The sequence below is a fragment of the Hyaena hyaena genome, unplaced genomic scaffold (genome assembly GCF_003009895.1).
Source record: "Hyaena hyaena isolate Hyena2069 unplaced genomic scaffold, ASM300989v1 scaffold_372, whole genome shotgun sequence".
NCBI classification, from domain to species: domain Eukaryota; kingdom Metazoa; phylum Chordata; class Mammalia; order Carnivora; family Hyaenidae; genus Hyaena; species Hyaena hyaena.
In genome coordinates, this window is record NW_024081004.1 from 906080 (window position 1) to 925845 (window position 19766).

Genomic DNA, 19766 nt, shown 5'->3' on the forward strand with positions numbered 1-19766 from the left:
CAAAATATTAATTTTTAATAACCACGATCTTATACAGATTGATACAAAGACAAAAATAGAATTAAGAAGAAACCCAGTTTACTGAAAAAGAAAACAAATTGGACACCAGAAAGGTTTAATGCATATATAAAAATATAGTCAACCTGGCTCACAATTAAAGACCTATGAATCAGAATTACAATGAAATATATTAGCCAGATTAGTAAACATTTTTTAGTTATACCTAGGTTCAACAAATGTGCAGGGAAATTTGAGCTTCCTACATTCTTCATTGGGATATAAATTGGTACAATCTTTTTAGAGAACATTTTGACAATATCTCTCATAATTTGAAATGCACTTACATCCTTCAGTAGTTCAAATTCTTTCTCCCTTAAGAGGAGTGGAGGAGGTAAAACATTATCACACAGTTTTATCTACAAGTTCTGCCAAGCTTCCAAGGAAGGGATAATCTAATCTTCAGACATTACAGACAAAAGAAAAATGTCAACACTCTCCCAGTTCTATAGAGTTAGATAATAATCTGGATGCCAAAATCAGGTGTAGTGAGGAAACTGTGAGAAAGGAAAATTATAGACCAGTCATCATCTAAAATTTCTAAATAAATATTACCAAACCAAATAAGCAATGTTGACAGCCTGTATGATAAAACTGGATATATTATCAGGAATACATGGATAATTATTAGTTAACACAAATTAAGAGGTTGGGGGTTCTGTGTGCCTCATACTAAGTGCCCAAAGAGCATTAAAAATATTTAGGTTTTGTTCATGGTTTAAAAGCTTTTCATTGAATAGGAATAGACTGGTACAACTTTATCCTGATAAAGGCTATCCACGTAGGGGATGAGAAATATTCCCCTTGAAGTCAAGGATGGGACATGAGTGCCTATAATCATCACTTTTACCTAGTGTGGTAGTGGGTGTTTTAATACAGGAAGATAAGCATATAATTATTGGTAAGGAAGAAATGAAAGTGTCAGTTTTCAAGTGACTATCTTCATAGAAAATCTAAGATAAGCTGCAGATAAGATGATAGAATTTGAAAAATATTCCACAGAATTTCTAGATACAAGATCAGTATAATGAAATTTAGTTGCATTTTTATACACCTAAAATAAGCAATTATAAGTATAAACTTTTTTTAATATCATCAACAACTTCAAGGAAAAAGCATAAGATACCTAAGAATGAATTTAACAAAGCATAAGACCTTTGTGAAGAAAATTATAAAACTTTTGAAAGAGATAAAAGAAAACCTAAGAATATGAAGTTATGTCATTTTCATGGATGGAAAGACTCAATAGGGTAAAGATTGAAATTTTCCCAAATCTGTAAATTCAGTACAATACCAATAAAAATCCAAAGCAGGGTTTTGTGCAACTTAAACTTCTAAAAATTCATATGGAAGAATAAAGGTACAAGAATAGCAAGATAATTTGAAGTGGAATGCAATGTAGAAGCTCAATCTAGCACTTACCAAGATTTATTGTAATATTATTGGTCCGTGGAGGAGTAGAACATGGGGAAATGGAATTTGATAAAGAGCCTAGAAACATACCCATGAACAAATGGAAACTTGATACATACAGTATTATATCTTAATTGGGAAAGACTGATTTCTTTAATAAATTGTGTTGAGACAATTAGTTATCCATGTGGAAAAAGGTAAAATTGGATTCCTGTCTCAACTACACATACGGATGCATTAAAGACCTAAGTGTGAAAAAACAAGACTGTAGAATTTTAAGAAGTAATGCAGAAGACTATCTTTTCATGGTTTTGTGTTAAAGAGGGAATCTGAATGACCAGTATACATGAAAAGATACTTGGTTTCCCTGTTAATAAAGGAAATAAAAAAATTAAATTGACAATCAAAAGATTTCCCATCTCAGGCTGACAAAAATTGTTGACAAGAATATAGATTAGTAGTAGCAACTCTCATACACTACCAGTGGAGTACAAATGGACATAAGTAATCTGGAAAACTATTTGTTAATATTCAGTAAGGTTTAAAAATGGGCATATCCAGCAATTTCACTCCTAGAGACATTTGTAAAAAAGTCAAGAATATACATTATATACAAATATATGTATATGTACATGTAAACATGTACAAGAATTTGTATTCGTGACAGCAGAAATGCTTTACTGATGCAATCTAAACATTGGACTTAAGAATGGAAAGTTGTATACATTATGCAGCAGGATATATTTATTTAAAATAAGTGAATTTAATACTACATATATAAAAATGGATATATTTCAACATAATATTGAAATGAAAAGCAAGTAAAGTTATATGTGAAACAATGCTATGTATTATTTAGGAATATATTCATTTATAGTAAAGGTATAAAATATTCACAGGTAGAGTGAACTCTGAATTTAATGTGGTGGTTACTTTTAGGGAATAAGGGGGAGGGAATAAGAGGAATATGCAGATACGTGGTAAATTTCAACCTTATCTAATGGTTTATATCTTTTCAAAAATAGATCTGAATGATATTTGACACAGTGATAAGATTTGCTCAAGCTCTGGATAGTCCGTACAGGAGTGCTCATTGTATTTTCTGTAATTTCTGTATGCTTAAGATATTTTGTGAACAATTGTTATTGTTCTAAGAATTTTAACAGTTTATTTTCATAAAGCATTTTGTTTTTATTCTTATTAATTTCAGCATCAGTATCAAGTCCCATTGTTGCAGGTGGTTTGAGAAACATACATGATAATAAAGTTTCTGGTCCGTTGTCTGGCAATTCAGCTAATCATCATGCTGATAATCCTAGACATGGCTCAAGTGACGACTACCTACACATGGTGCACAGGCTAAGTAGTGACGTATGTAATATATTAGTTATCATTAAGGTAATAATACAGTTCTAATATTTGCTTCATAACCTAATATTTTGATTCCACAGTTTAAGTGATATCTACTGTACAAGAAAGGTTATACTAGGTCTAAGAATCTTACCTATAAACAGTGTGATTCCTATACCCACAGAGCTTAGTCTAGAGCAAGGCTGATAAACTGGCCATTAGTTTGACCTACAAACTAAGAATGGCTTTTACATTTTTAAAAAACAACAACAACAAAGAACAGCATGTAACAGAAACTATATGTGGTCCATAACCCTAAAATATTTATCTGTTCCTTTACAGGAAAAGTTTGCCAACCCTTGGCCGAAAAGTTTTGGTTCTTAATGAAATCTAGTTTCATTTTTAAATACTTGTTCACACAGAAATGTTTTTTAAATAATGAACCTTTATTTATTAGTACTAAGCTCTTTTTCCCTTTAAGACTTGTACAAAACTTTATTCCCTGAAATTTAACATTACTTTGATGTTGTAAAATATTCCACATACTGGAACTGGTTTTGTGGTATTATCAGATAAGTTACATGTTACTGGTTTGGCAATGACTTGTGTATATACGGATAACAGATGGCCGTGAACTCTGCCCTCAAGACGTTTACAGCCTGATAGGGTCTTCATAGCTCCTTTTGTAGAAAATGGTAAACAAAAATGGACCATAGTGGTAATACCAGTTTTCTTATTCATTGTCATGCATAGGCTTTTTATTCTTTTGGATACAATTCTTTTAAGATTTACCATGAACAAAACAGGAAAGTACAGAATTATGCTTTTTTAATACCAACACTTTACCAGTTTATATCTTTTATTGATCTGTTTAAGATTTCTCTGAAGCCTCTCCAATCACTTAAGATAGAAATTTTATACTTTGTTTTAAGGATGGAGATTCTTCAACACTGAGGAATGCTGCTGCCTCCTTTCCCTTGAGGTCTCCACAGCCAGTATGCTCCCCTGCTGGAAGTGATGGAACTCCTAAAGGTATTGTTGTGACTAAAACTTCCTTCAGCAAGTTGAGTAAAGAGCTTCAACTTTTTAGTGCAGATACCAAAAACTATACTTTATTTTTCACATATTGTAGAAAAGAAACAAACCTGTACTCATCCCTGTAAATTATTGATAGTGTTTTCAAATATATACAGTATTGTTCTCATTGATAAATCCAATGGTCTTTTCAGACCACAGCCTTTTCTTAAACATTTGAAATTATTTATCAGCTTTCCCTAATGTCCACCTTCCTAAAAACTTATTTCATATTAAGTCCATCTGTTTTCTTCATACTTCTTTCATTGATTGTTTTTTCTTCATTAGCTCTTCTGGCTGCTCTCCACTTCCCAAGATTTCTATCATTAGACTTTTTAATCTCCCATTGTACTTTTTCCCTTGGCTATTTTATTCAGTTTTGGTAACAGCATTAATTAGTTTTGTTAATAGGGTGACCAAGTCAGTGTCTTTGGCTCTAATCCTGTGTCCCAAGTTGTAATCTTTTGTTTCCAGACAAACTTTCCTCATTTCTAGCTGGTGTTTCAAATTCATTTTCAAAATTGTTTTCACTATTTTTTCTGCCATTTCTATTTCCCTTAATCTCATTACAGTCTTGACTCATCGTAAAGTTGTCTCTCACCTCTCATGTAGTCACTTTTCAAAATCTAGCCTACTCTATATCATCTCTGTAAGTCTCTTACACATACTTTTATTTCTGCGTATTAAAAGCCTGTCTATTTAAGTTCTAATTTAAATGGATAACCGCACATGGACCCTTCTCCTTTAATCATCTCAACTCATTCATTAGTTTATATTTTTTCTAATAATTTATCCTGTACTCCCTTATGGACATGAATTTTATTTTCTCTTCAAATTCCCAAAGAACATTGTATGGACTTTTGTGTGCACTAGATTAATAAAATTGTGAATTTAGGTCCAAGTTCAGGCTTTTTAAAAATACTTAAAGTGTGATCATTTGGATTACCAGAGTTATTAGAAGAGACTATCATATTCCATATTAAAGAATTACCTTGTAATTAATTGTAGTGTAGCTAATTATTACTAATTTTTCTCTATCCTTGAGAATTTCTGATGATAGCCATCTAAATCATGGACTGGTGTGCCTCATATTACAATTTTTTCACAGGCTGTGTTCCCAGCTCTTTGATCAGAGACATTCTTCCCAAGGTGAAAGTTGAAGTTTTATGAGCCATTCTTATTCTTTAATTCTGTGAATTTTCAGGGATAAAAATAACTCAGCTTTTGAAAGAGAGAGCAACTTCCAGAATAACTCTATTTGTAGGTTTGGCATCAAAGTTAGGTACATATCTCACAAGTATTGTCAAAGTGAGAAATTATTCAGACTACCACAGAGGAGATACAGTGAGATAGCTAATTGATATAGATAATCAGCCCATTTTTCCTCAGACTCTTAAAGATGGATAGATGAATAACTTTAGATAGAAAGAAGAAACTTTAGAACAACCTCACAAACACATTATTCATCAGAAACTTCTGCTTCTGTTCATGAGGTTGTTTTCCAACTAGTTTGGAAGGTTGAATGCATCAGCAGTCTAAATTTTGTTCTAATATATATGTATAATTTGGGGGCACCTGGGTGGCTTCCAACTCATGATTTCTGCTTTTAGGTCATGATCTCATGGTTCATGAGATCAAGCCCCTCTCAGCTCTGCACTGACAGCGTGGAGCCTGCATGGTACCCTCTATCTCCCTCTCTTTCCTCCTTCTCCTGCTTGTGTGCACACTTTCTCTCTCTCTCAAAATAAATAAAAATAAATTTCATTTCTGTGTATTAAAATACTGTCTATTTAAGTTCTAAGTTAAATGGGATAACTGTACATGGACCCTTCTCCTTTAATCATCTCAAGCCATTCATTAGTTTATATTGTTTTTAGTTTTTTTTTTATCTTTTATTAAGAAAATAAAATACACATAATGTGACACAAATTTTAAATACAAAGGCAGTATGGTATATTATAATTCAGATGTTAGAAAAATCTGTTTAAACTTTTCAGGTTAGCAAGCTGTGTAACTTTGGGCAAATTTCTTAACCACTATATATAAGCTTCATATTCCTTTCTGCAAAATAGTAATAGTTTAGCAAATCAAGGTTGTAAATTCATTATTTACAATGAACTGATGTGCAGTGCACCTTGCATAAGCTCTGACACAAAGTAAATGGTCCAAAAATGTTCATTTCATTTCTTTTTAATGTCCCATATAAGCTGTTTAAAAACACTATCTGGGGGCGCCTGGGTGGCTCAGTAGGTTAAGTGTCCTACTTCAGCTCAGGTCATGATTTCACGGTATATGGGTTCGAGCCCCGTGTCAGGCTCTGTGCTGACAGCTAGCTCAGAGCCTGGAGCCTGGTTCGGATTCTGTGTCTCCCTCTCTCTCTGACCCTCCCCTGCTCACGCTGTCTCTTTTTCTCTCTCTCAGAAATAAATAAAACATTAAAAAACAATTTTAAAACACTATCTGTTGGTATAACCTCAAACTACATTTCTAGTAAATTGCTTCAGTTGCATCTTTATCACATTTTAGATATGTTCTCTAAAAAGTTAGATTTTTATTTATCAAACTTTAAATATTTTTTAGTAATTTTTTTTTTGAGAGAGAGAGAGAATGACAGAGCAAACACACGAATTGGAGAGGGGCAGAGGGAGGGGGAGAGAATCCCAAGCAGGCTCCACACTTAGCATGGAGCCAAATGTAGGGCTCCATCTCACATTCATGAGATCATGGCCTGAGCCAACATCAAGAGTTGGATGCTTAACTGACTGAGCCACCCAGGTGTACCTTTATATATCACACTTTAAATATTTACATTGGTAATTGAAAGGACAGATTTATGTAGCATAGAAAAATCATATATATGTTTAAACACTGAAACCTTAAGTCTAGTTTAGGTTTTTTTCTTTAAAGCACTTTCATCTTTACTGATTTTTATAATTTCCTATAGGTTTTTTAATTTTTTATAGTCTAATGATGAGCAATGTAACAATTTTAATTTTGAAGCATATCAATGAATTTTTCCTCATTTGGTTAGCTGGTCTTTACCACTTATTTGTATCATATAGCGTTTATTAAATTAATGGGATCTGGGCTGAAGATATTTTATTGAGTCTTGAAATTGGCTGGACTTGCATACTTTTCTAATAGAAGGAGGATTAGCAAGCTGAAGAGAGTGTGAATTATATTAAGTGGAGAGAGAAAGAGAACATCACATGAAGGTATAAATCAGTATTTTACCACCAGTTTGTAAAGCAAGTGAGAATTCTCAAAATTGTAATTTTTCCTACTTTCTTTTGCTTACACCAGGAAGTATTCGTGTGAGTGTAGTTTCTAGGATTAATTTGTAATTTTGTAATTTGACAGACTTACTTTTACTTTAGATTTGTCAGTTTTCCTAAATAATAAGTGAAAGAATAGGAATATTTGTCCAAATATGTGTGTTGTATCATCATTAGAAACAACTCCTTTGCTATTTTCAAATGAAGTATTTATATTTTATATGGACAAAAATAGAAATAACATGATACTGGTCTGGCAGATGGAGTACTCATACTTCAATTAAACCTAGATCATCTGTCAGCATGCTAAAGGTTATAGGACAAGCCTTTAGGCTTTCTTTTCATATTTTGTAAGTAAGTTGCTGAGATTAGATAACTCCTTAATATTTTTTCTAGTACTACTGTATTGTCACATATTTAGTATTTCTATCACAGTGTAAGAAAATGTAAAACTAGCACAATTGTTCATTCCTGTTGAATTGCTTTTCTAGGATCAAGACCACCTTTAATCCTTCAGTCTCAGCCTCTACCTTGTTCATCACCTCGAGATGTTCCACCAGACATCTTGCTAGATTCTCCAGAAAGAAAACAAAAGAAGCAGAAGAAAATGAAATTAGGCAAAGATGAAAAAGACCAGAGTGAGAAAGCTGCAATGTATGATATCATTAGTTCTCCATCCAAGGACTCTACTAAACTTACATTAAGACTTTCTCGTGTAAGGTCTTCAGACATGGACCAGCAAGAGGATATGCTTTCTGGTATGGAAAATAGCAATGTTTCAGAAAATGATATTCCTTTTAATGTGCAGTACCCAGGACAGACTTCAAAAACACCCATTACTCCACAGGATGTAAACCGCCCACTAAATGCTGCTCAGTGTTTGTCGCAGCAAGAACAAACAGCATTCCTTCCAGCAAATCAAGTGCCTGTTTTACAACAGAACACTTCAGTTGCTACAAAACAGCCCCAGACTTCTGTGGTACAGAATCAGCAGCAGGTATCACAACAGGGACCTATATATGATGAAGTGGAATTGGATGCATTGGCTGAAATTGAACGAATAGAGAGAGAATCAGCTATTGAAAGGGAGCGGTTTTCAAAAGAAGTTCAAGACAAAGGTAAAATAATCTCATTACTCCCACATCATACTCTGGGCAAATATGTAATTATAATATTAAAAAGGTTTTTTTAGTTACTTTTTTTTTTCATTTTATTTTATATTCTTTATGTCTCTCAATTATATTTTTATTACCAATGCTCGTACCTCAGAAGTTAAATTCATAATTTCATTTTTTATCTGGAACAACTGTCTGAGATTTGGTAATTCTGTATCACAGGTCTATCACCCATCATTTACCAAGTGATATTATCTGTGCTTGTCTACTAAACTGCACATTAGTGTTTCTATCATATGTATTTTACATAATTTATGTTAGTTTTGCATCTTCACCTTTTTTTTTTTCTGTCAAAACTAGGGTAACTGCTCTAGAACTATTTTCAGTCAGTACATTTAAGAAAAGTTCATGTATATGTTTATTCAGTTAAGAATTTTTTTACTTTGTTTCAAATCCTACTGTCTCTTTATAATATGGTTTGGGTTTTTTGTTCATTTTTTAGTAAAAAATTATGGGGAAGAATTTTAAATTAATATTAGGTAGCAAATCTTAAGGATCAAAGATCTTTTGTTGGTGATTAGAGTTAAGTGTTCCCTTTTGTCTGAGTAGTATATTAGGATGGAGTTTCAAGACACCTGTTCATTGAATTTATGGACTTTTTTGTGCTTTATAAAAAATTATAATTATATAAAAGAAAGTCCCTATTGGATTATTGATTATTTGGTAAATATTATATAAAACTTAAAAATTTTGAGAGACTGATAAATCAGTAATTGAAATTAGTAATGTAATTTATGGATTTCATATATTTATAGATTCATATACACATTTGACTACCCAAAGCATACTATATGATTCAATTTTCTAGTTATTCTAGATATATAGTTCTTATATTTTGTTTTTGGTAATTATAAAACAAAACTTCTTCATGTTGGGGAGAACTCCTGTTTATATATGATCTTGTTCATTATATGACAGGATCTTTCTAGATAATTGGGTTTCTAGACTAAGAAAACATGCTGAAGATTTTTATTATATTTCCTGTCTTTCATGATGGCTCTTTTTAACATTATTGAAAAAAATAGACATTATTTAGTAATTGTTGTTCTGTGATGCTTTCTAAGTACCTAAATCAAAGATTGCTGCAAATAAAGAGACTACCAAAAGTCTTTAATTTTTTGGCTAGGGAACTGGAATTTTTTTTTAATCTACTAAACTGTTGATGTTAAGGATGAAATGAAGCATTGCTTATTCTTTTGGTTTAGTAGTATGGGGTTCAGGAAATAATAACTATATGCATATGGTTCCAAAATGTATCTCTTCTTCTAACCTCTTATAAAAGTATATGCATGTCAAGTAAAGACAGCAGTATTATTTAGCTTCTCTTGATAATATTAATCCCAGGTTCCTGAATCCTATGACAGTTTTGTAAGAAACAAAATTGTAATTTCTTGACTGAGAAATATTAGTTGCCTTGAGAACTGAATTTTTGCATGACATTTTAATCTGTGTTTTGGGAAATCGTGTTCTTACAAGGAGCCTAACTTTGTAAGTGATTTTTTTAATAGTAGGAACAAAACCGTAGGAAACGGTGAACTTTTTTTTTTTTCTTTCCTGAACTTTTATTGTATAATATTTGTTGAAGCCTAGGGTTTTACTTTTAAAAACCAAATGAAAATAAGGGTAGTAAATAAGGCCAGTTGCTTAATTGCAAACTTATTTTAGACTGCCAACTTTTTTTAGGGAGAATAAAACTAATTTAACAAACAGCATACCGTTCTTTCAGAAACTTGTAATATATATTTTACTTCTAATGATCTAATCAGTGTTCTCCGTAATCTATGATAGTGTGGCTCTAACAAAGATAAATTGAAAAGTTGAGTGAACAGAGCCTATTTACAGTTTTGAACTTTGTAAGTTGACTTACAGAAAGAAGTATCTGGTGTTATAAGGATTAAAGGAATAAATTTTCATTGGAATTACCTGGTTTTTAGTTTGATATAGGTGATGTAGTATGTGTATTTTCCCAAGTTGATTATACTAATTTTGTTGACCCCATATTCGTGCTGTCATTTCTGATTTTCTGAAAGCCATGTTCCCATTATTTCATGGCTTTATTTGAAAACCTTTGGAATTTAGGTGTCACCAAACACCTGTGATTTGAACCTTGTCACTTATATTTAGTTTCTACATTGTGTGATGAGATAGTGTTTTATGTATGAGCAGTTATCTTGAAAATTTGGGAAGATTAAAGATCTGGTGTGTTGCTTTAAGATCATAAGTAAGATCATAGTTAAGATCATAAATAAAAGCAGCATTTTCTGAAGTAGTTTTATAGTCAGACCTTGAGAAATGAAATATTTCCTTGAAATGAATTTATTGCTAGTTACCACTGCATTTTAAGATTAAACTGTGAATTGATATTTACCTTGCATTCTAAGGTATGGCACTGAGAACTTTTTTGTAACCATTGTATTGCTGGTGATGAGGAATACACAAGACAACTTGTTTTACTGAGAGCTGTGTTATAGGGTCTGAGCTTATTTCCATTTTTATTCATTTGTTATGAGAGAAGCATTCTTTCAATAGATCAGAAATGGGAAAACTATACCTTGTCAATAAAATTAGAAAGTTTAACACACATGGTTGTTTGGTAATTACAGAACTCGAGAAAAAGGGTAGAATAATTTTAAGAACTATTTTACCTGAGCTGTGGCAGACCTAATGGACCTCTGTTCCACACACACAGGATGCTTTTCTGGTTGCTAGGGATTTATGTCCTTTGGCCTATTCTCCCTTCTTTGGATAGTTTTATACACACTGATAGGTTAATTCTCTCTAACCCAGTATTTTATAATATTCTTAAAGGACCTTTTTGCTTAATCTTTTGCTCATATTTTCAATGTCTGTAATTACATAAATTAATTTTAAAAGGCTGTTCATCTTTGTTTCTGGGATAATCGATCGTAAACATTAATATCTCCTTTGTGTGCTGAAAATTCCTGCTTTCTTTTTCCAAAGAGAGGATTTCTTTGTTCATCTTTGCGTATTTCATCTTTTCCCAAGGTCCACTTTCCATGTTAGCAAGTTTGAGGAATGGCCTAACCTAGATACTAATGTTTTTTAGAATGTTACAATATTCTTACACTATAACCCTTATGAAAAGTAAATTACCTACTGTCATTTGAAATAAGAGAGGAGACAAGAATAGGACAGTTAGCCACTTAGTTTATACTGCATTTTAGGGATGGGATGTTTTCATTTTTCATAATTGGCTACCATGTGTATAACTGTGCTGTTTTAAGTGTTTTCAGTTATCACTTGTAGATTTAAGCAAGTGTTATAATTTGTTTCTTACAAGCATACTCAAGTTCACAATTTCTCTAATGGCTAGATCTTATTTTCATGCCAGCATCTAGATGACAAGTATTGTTGGTTTTGAAATTATATCTTTTTGTGTGCATTTTCTTCAAGACTATATGCATTCTGATAGCTAAACTTATGGTACTCAGTGCTGAAGAGGGCTTAAAGATGATCAGTGTCCCAAACATTGAAATTATTCTTCATAGAGATGGCTTTCCATCATTAGGTGAAGGTTATGACGTAATGAAGACTAATAACAAAAGTGGATAGACAAAAGTGACATGCAGATTCAGAGCCACTTTACAGGAATAAAGTTATGGTGGAACTGAATCAGGTCAAGTGATTCAAAACTGCGTGCTCTTAACATATCAAGAATCCTTGCAGCAGTAATGGAATTTTTCCCGGTTTTACAGGAGATGAAGTACTTTTCAATAGTTAGCAATATATTGTCCATAATGGAAAAAATTACAATATCTTTCCCAATCTTAATATATTACTCATATGCAAATGCTTGTATACATTTTTATTATAAATAATCATAGCACCTATAGTTTAAGATAACTAAATCAAACATGACAATTTCTTTGAAATTAAACTATGCCAGATTTTCAGTTTACTGATAAATGATAAATCGAAGTGAGTCTATAAACTCTTAAGTATTTTATAATACTTTAAAATTTAGCTTTCAGGATACCTTAATGTTAATGTTCAGAAGAAAGACTGATTGCTCATATTAATAAAAGGATGAGCCACAGATTTCTTAAGAGAAATCTTCAGATGTATGAGCTCTGTGATATCATTACAGTTCTTAAGTATGCTTAGGCTATCATTTTAATGACTTTCACGAACATGTTTCATTGTAAAATATATAAAAAATCTTCAACTAGATTATACTATTATATATATGTATATATATATATATATATATTCTACTAATCTATATCTAGATTTCTAGATTCTTGTCCTAAAGATTTAAAGGTATAAGGTTATAAAGCATCCCATTTATGAGGTAATTATTCGGTATGCCCTGTGATAAGATGTAAAGATTATTTTGTGTGGCAGAACATTACAAAATAAAATTATGGAAACATAAATTTAGTATTCTGAGTGCTTTCTTCTTAAGTATTGAGGCAGAAAGATCCATATAAGTTCTTGCCAGGGTGTTTTTTAATGGGGAAAATAGATGATAATATACTTTATTGTTATAGTGTAATTTTATAAATGGAGCCTATGTGATGGTAGACTTGACTTCTAAATAACTAAGAAACAGAATGACATCTACAAAAAATTACTACCAAATATTTGAAGTAAATTTTAGTAAAATATTTTACCAGATTTTAAGCTGTAATGCACTGCTGCTTCTCACTTTGAAAACAAAATGACAGAACTTTGGTGTATAAAAGCAACATTACTACTAATTTTTCCCCTACAACTTGGTTTTCTAACAATAGAAGATTGATTTTTAGTGGTCAGTTTGACTTTTAACCTTGTTTTCCTTAAATGATATGATATCACATTGATGAATATCATAAGAGAATCTAGAGGTTCTCTTATAAAGATGATTTAAAATGACCTTTAAAAGATAGCCAGGTAATTCAGGAAGTAAATATTAAAGCAAACAAAATCTTGAAGAACTATAACTATTTCTAAGAACTAACTACAGATTCAATTTATAGAAAATGACCTAGCAGCCTCTTGAGTCAAGCGGAATCATGCACAGAAATACATAACTGTTAAAAAAATACCTTGGCATTTTATTGTGGTGGTAGATTTATGCTTGTCTGTATTTTTGTCTTTACATTTCAAAGTACTGTAAATTATTTCTTAATTTGGCCAGTATATAGATCCCTAGAACTTTACATAGAAGAGCCAAAGCATGTTTCTGAAGTGAAAGTTGATATTAAGACAGGATTTATCTAAAAAGTCCTTATATGTGTCTCATTTTTATACTTATAATATAAATGTGTTTCCTTATTTTAAATATACTTCTAATTGTGTGTTAGCTTTTAAATTCCATTTGTGCTGTTGACACCTTGAAGAATTTGAATACTGGATCAAAGGTTAATGACAAGCTGTTAAATTCTCTTTTTTCACCTTATTCTCATTTATCTTCTTTCAGTGGCTTGATTTCTATTTTCTTTTGGGTTTTATTCTTTTCCATACTTCTCTTACACATTATAAAACCTTATGTTTCCTGTTTAGTATATTAGTAGATTTGTGGTACTTAGTTTTTAGTTAATGGTTAAAATGAGCTTAAATGAGAGCATATGATTTATAACTGGTTGCCTTATTCTTATGTAAAGAATCTGGTTTATCCTTTGTAAATACAAACATAAATGTGTGTATATACAAACATAAATATATGTTTGTATTTAATGTATCATAAGTTCTATTTTTTTATACTCTTGGGCTTTTTTATATACTCAACAAATATGCTGATAAATTCTTGTTCCTATAGTTACAAATATTTATTGAGGTATAGCATGCATGAATATTTCCTTAAACCTTGGTTTAATAGTATTATGTCATTCATGCCTACTATTTTATACATGCATATTAACATTTGCATTCACCACATTTAAAAAAAACATTGTGACTTAAATCTAAGTCCATATGGCTTTTAATAAGATAAGAATATGTGTCTGTTACTGATACTGAATATTTATCTTTAAATTTCAGATAAGCCTTTGAAAAAAAGAAAACAAGATTCTTACCCACAGGAGGCTGGGGGTGCTACAGGAGGTAATAGACCAGCTTCTCAGGAGACGGGTTCTACGGGAAATGGGTCAAGGCCAGCATTAATGGTTAGCATTGATCTTCATCAGGCAGGAAGAGTGGACTCTCAGGCTTCTATAACTCAGGATTCAGACTCCATAAAAAAGCCTGAAGAAATCAAACCATGTAATGATGCACCTATTTCTGTTCTTCAGGAAGATATTATTGGAAATCTTAAATCTACACCAGAAAACCATCCTGAGACCCCTAAAAAAAAGTCTGATGCTGAGCTTTCAAAGAGTGAAATGAAACAAAATGAAAGTAGATTGACAGAATCTAAACCAAATGAAAACAGATTGGTGGAGACAAAGTCAAATGAAAGTAACTTAGAAACTAAAATTGAGACACAAACAGAAGAACTGAAACAGAATGAGAACAGAACGACTGAATCTAAACAAAATGAGAGCACCACAGCCGAACCTAAACAGAATGAAAATAGATTATCTGACATAAAACCAAATGACAACAAACAAAATAATGGCAGATCAGAAACAACAAAGGCAAGACCTGAAACCCCAAAGCAAAAGGGTGAAAGCCGGCCTGAAACTCCAAAACAAAAGAGTGATGGGCGCCCTGAAACCCCAAAACAAAAGAGTGATGGACGGCCTGAAACTCCAAAGCAGAAAGGTGAGGGCCGACCTGAAACTCCAAAGCAAAAAACTGAAGGTCGGCCTGAAACACCAAAACATAGGCACGAAAATAGGAGGGATTCTGGAAAGCCATCAACAGAGAAAAAACCCGAAGTGTCTAAACATAAACAGGATATTAAATCTGATTCACCTCGGTTAAAATCAGAACGAGCTGAAACCTTAAAGCAGAGACCTGATGGGCGATCTATTTCTGAGTCATTAAGACGCGACCATGATAGTAAACAAAAATCAGATGACAGGAGTGAATCAGAGCGACATCGAGGGGATCAGTCTAGGGTTCGAAGACCAGAAACATTGAGATCCTCTAATAGAAATGAACATGGCATTAAATCTGATGGTTCAAAACCTGATAAACTAGAAAGAAAACATAGACATGAATCAGGGGACTTAAGGGAAAGACCGTCTTCTGGGGAGCAAAAATCAAGGCCTGACAGTCCTCGTGTTAAACAAGGAGATTCTAATAAATCAAGACCTGATAAGCCTGGTTTTAAATCACCAAATAGTAAAGATGACAAAAGGACAGAGGGCAATAAGAGTAAAGTAGACAGTAATAAAGCACACCCTGACAATAAGGCAGAATTTCCCAGTTATTTGTTGGGGGGCAGGTCTGGTGCATTGAAAAATTTTGTCATTCCAAAAATCAAGAGGGATAAAGATGGTAATATTACTCAGGAGACTAAGAAAATGGAAATAAAAGGAGAGCAGAAAGACAAAGTAGAAAAAATGGGATTAGTTGAAGATCTAAATAAAGGAGCTAAGCCTGTAGTTGTCCTGCAAAAACTGTCTTTGGATGATGTTCAGAAACTTATTAAAGATAGAGAAGATAAATCAAGAAGTTCCCTTAAACCTATCAAGAATAAACCATCAAAGTCAAATAAAGGTAAGAATACTTAAACTGATGTCATTTGTATTCTAATTAGTTTTCAAGTTACAGGGTTACTAAGGATTAAAAAGCTGGAAATTTACAAAAATTGAATCACTGCTACATGAAAATATAACATTTATATAAAACAATAATGAATTGTTTTCAGTAATGTAAATAAAAAGTTCTCAGTCAGACTTCTTTGTCTTCCACCCCTATTTGAACTACTCAGTGTAGTCGTGATTTTTACTTTGGTACTCAGAGATAAATTCTTTTGTTCTTTAGTTATTTCATTTTTTTTTGAAAGTTGGTTATTAATCAAGTGAATGATTAGGATGGTTGTATATAACAACTTCCTAAAAAGTTATTTAGACTATAGAAGTATTCCATTCTACAAGGAGGTAGTAAATTAAACTTTAATTTTTAACATCTCAGGAAAGCTATATGGTAACAAAAATCAATGTTATAAGCTTTTTAAGAACATTGTGTCTCATAATACTACTTTCTTACATACTTATGTATGTTAATTATTGATGCATAATTTAAATTTACCTTTTTGTGGGATGTGGTTAATTATAGATGTTTTGTTTAAAAAATACATAGTTTTGTTCTTTTTTAGGGAAAAGTAATAGGGAATAGTATTCATGTCTTAAATTGGGTTAAATCATTAGTTTTGAGGCTTTGGGTGTTTTTTTGTTTTGGCTATTCTATGGTTGCTGAGTTAAATCCTGTGGTTACTTCAGTAGTACTATTTCCAGGAAAAAGAAAGTCTTAAGTATTGAAAATACAATGGCAGTTTGTGCAGAAAATATAATTTTGTATTCCTTTGTATACTACTTTAAAAATATACAAGTATATATACAATATATGTGTATATATAATTTGATGATGGTGTGTGGCAAGACATATTTAGCCCATACAATATAAATACATTAAGATGCCTATTTTAAGGCAATAGAGATGAAAATTTGATTTTTAAGTTCTCATTCTGTGAAAGAGGTTCATTAAGAACTTAGATTTATATTTACTTTTAAGTATATGAAACTCTTGAATTGTGCTGTTAGTAGGATAGTCACTAGTCTCTTTAGACTATTTAAATGGAAATTACTTTAAATAAAATTAAGAATTCAGATTCTCAGTAGCCACATGTGGCAAGTGGCTCCCTTATTTACACACACACACGGGACATTTGCATCATCACAAAAAGTTGTGTTGTGTAGCACTGAAGTGTATTAGGAGTTACAGAAGGTGTAATGGTTATTATTATTTTTGTAAAATGTATCTTGTCTATCAAAAAAACTCAATGAAAACATAGTATTACTACTAAGAACTCTTATTCAAAGAAGTGGCTTGTCATGAGTAATCTTTTTTTATTATTACTTGGTCTTTAGCAAATGTTTATTTTTTCACTATTTGGTTTTATGTTTCAAAAATGAAAAAAAATTGTCTTTATCACTGATATTTATACTTTTGTAGGGAAGCTTCCAGATATTAAATTATAACAGTCAGACTTAAAAAGTTAGGACTTTTTATTTAACTTGATGCATCTCTTCAGAATTACTTGTTTACGTAAATGAGGTTGTTAGAATGTAGTGGCCAACACTAGAATTTAGATACAGATTGTTTTTGAAAATGTTCACTGAAAGATTGGGAATGGCTTACCGTATAAGCTAAAGAGTATAGGTGTACAATTTTAGAGGAGTCAGATAGAAAGATGGAAAGTGGTACCCTCTTGTCCCTTGATCTGGACCATCTTTTTCTCCCCTGCCCTCTGTCAGCTTATGCTAGCCTTGCTTTCTAAGCTCTGTTCTAACAAAGAAGCTTTACAACTGAACATTAAGAAATGAATATAGCTCCTAATATAGTAACTGCTGTACTATTCCCCATGGTTTTTTCATTGCCTGTGAATGTAAACTTTTTAGTACTAATCCATGTTTCTCATAAGTGTACTTTTAACATAAATGTATATAATTGATACATTCATGTTAGTAAGTAGGGTGAGTGTTTCTGCCTGTTAGAGTAGGCTGTGTGTGTGTGTGTGTGTGTGTGTGTGTGTACACATGTGCAGGTATGTATACACACGTATTACTGGATCTGCAATTATTAAGTGAACATTTCCATCAAAAATATTATTTTAATGCTTAGAGTCACTTCAGGATCACATGTAAATATCATTTGGCTTTATTTATACCTTAGAATTCCTATTTTATTTTTTAGTATACTAATTTTGATTTTATCTTAGATCTCTGCTACTAAGTTGGCAATAGCACAGTTATGTAATTTTTCTTAATTACATAGGAAGCATAGTTGTGGATTATTGGCCCTTTGTGTAGTACACATTACTTGGGATTTTCTTTTGGAGAATCACATATTCTGACATGTTGGTGTTTTTCTAAGTAAAGGAATTAATATTGAGTATTGCTGAGATACTTTTGTGGTTGATTTCTAAGACCAAAATTCTTGGTAGGTTTTCTTGGAAGAGCCATGAAATTCTGTCTTTTACATACTTTACATGATGTCCATATTGAAAATATTCATTCTTTAGGGTGGTTTAAAATTTCTTGAATATACTTTAAGCTGATCAATTTTGAATCATAGGGGTGTAGATTTATGACTTATAATACATATTACTTGTTTTTGTCATTTGTGTGACCATATTAAATGTAAAGTGACATTGTTTTATTTCTGTGGGGATATATGTATATCTCTAGTACCTAACATGATACCTAGTGTATAATTAGCATTTAAATATCTGTTGAATGACTGTATTGCCACCATGTTTCAGAAGAGGCTTTGTGTGCAGATTACAATTGTGTGTTCATTTTGTATGTTCCTACCAGTAGACTCTAACCCAAGAGCTACACAATTTTCAACATTCTGTTCCTTAAAATTTGTTACAACTTGTTTTACACTGTCAACTACGTACTTAAGATCTCAAGGAGAATTATTCATATTTATGTCTGTTTAACTTACCCTTTTTCTTTATTTTGCTCTATAGCTGTTACAGATTGGCTCAGTATGACTTCTGTTCTCATCCTGCTTCTTTCATCTTCTCTCTTCTTACCATCAGTTTGTTTCTTCATTTTCAAGTGGGGGATGAGTACAGAGAACCAACATAATCTTTTAAAACCTTTAAAATTTTTTAAATAACTTTTGTCTTTTATAATATACTTCAGTCAGTATATTGAAATGCCAAAAAGGTATCTTTATTGTTAAAATATTCTTATTCAGAATATTGTCCTAATATCCTCTAATGTATAATATTTTTACAATATATATGAAGTTAAGAGGTCTTTAAGACTGCCATGTTCATCAGCTAACATGCCTATGTGTTACTAGCAGCTTACTATTGGTAATTACACACATTAACAATTTGATTTTGGTTATTTACAATTCCAGAATGTCTCCCAATATTTTAGCTTTATGTTCAAGGAAATAATTTTTTTTCTTCTTCCACATACTTTCTTCTAACCAGTTTATCATTTTACATCATATACACTCACTACTTGTAAGTAATATCCCATATCATCTATATTTGAGATCATGGCCTGTAAACCATAAGTTACTGAAAATGCTTTTCACTGGGAATGTGTATTTCTCTAACATAGTTCAAATAGTCAGCAGTGTTTAAACCCTAGGGTTCGTTTGATTAAGTAATGGTTGTGATCATACTGGAAGCAGTTATTTCAACTCAGTTACTATTGTACTAGTTATACTACTAAATGTTGTTCACTAAAATACATTCATTGCCTTTTATATAGCACTGAACAATCTAGATTCAACTAGATTGCTTGGGATTCTAGGCTTCTGTAAATCTGAGAGAAAGTACTGT

The 19766-nt window shown here is 31.8% G+C and overlaps 1 protein-coding gene across 2 annotated transcripts in view; it reads left to right on the forward strand.

The window, feature by feature from the left end:
• NIPBL (NIPBL cohesin loading factor) overlaps positions 1 to 19766 on the forward strand; it is a 199048-nt gene that overhangs the window by 93668 nt on the left and 85614 nt on the right. For both annotated transcript variants that reach the window (XM_039250518.1, XM_039250519.1), the window contains exons 7-10: positions 2681 to 2841; positions 3753 to 3852; positions 7661 to 8287; positions 14327 to 15952. In XM_039250518.1, the coding sequence (XP_039106449.1) occupies positions 2681 to 2841; positions 3753 to 3852; positions 7661 to 8287; positions 14327 to 15952 (2514 nt within the window). The remainder of the gene's footprint in view (positions 1 to 2680; positions 2842 to 3752; positions 3853 to 7660; positions 8288 to 14326; positions 15953 to 19766) is intronic.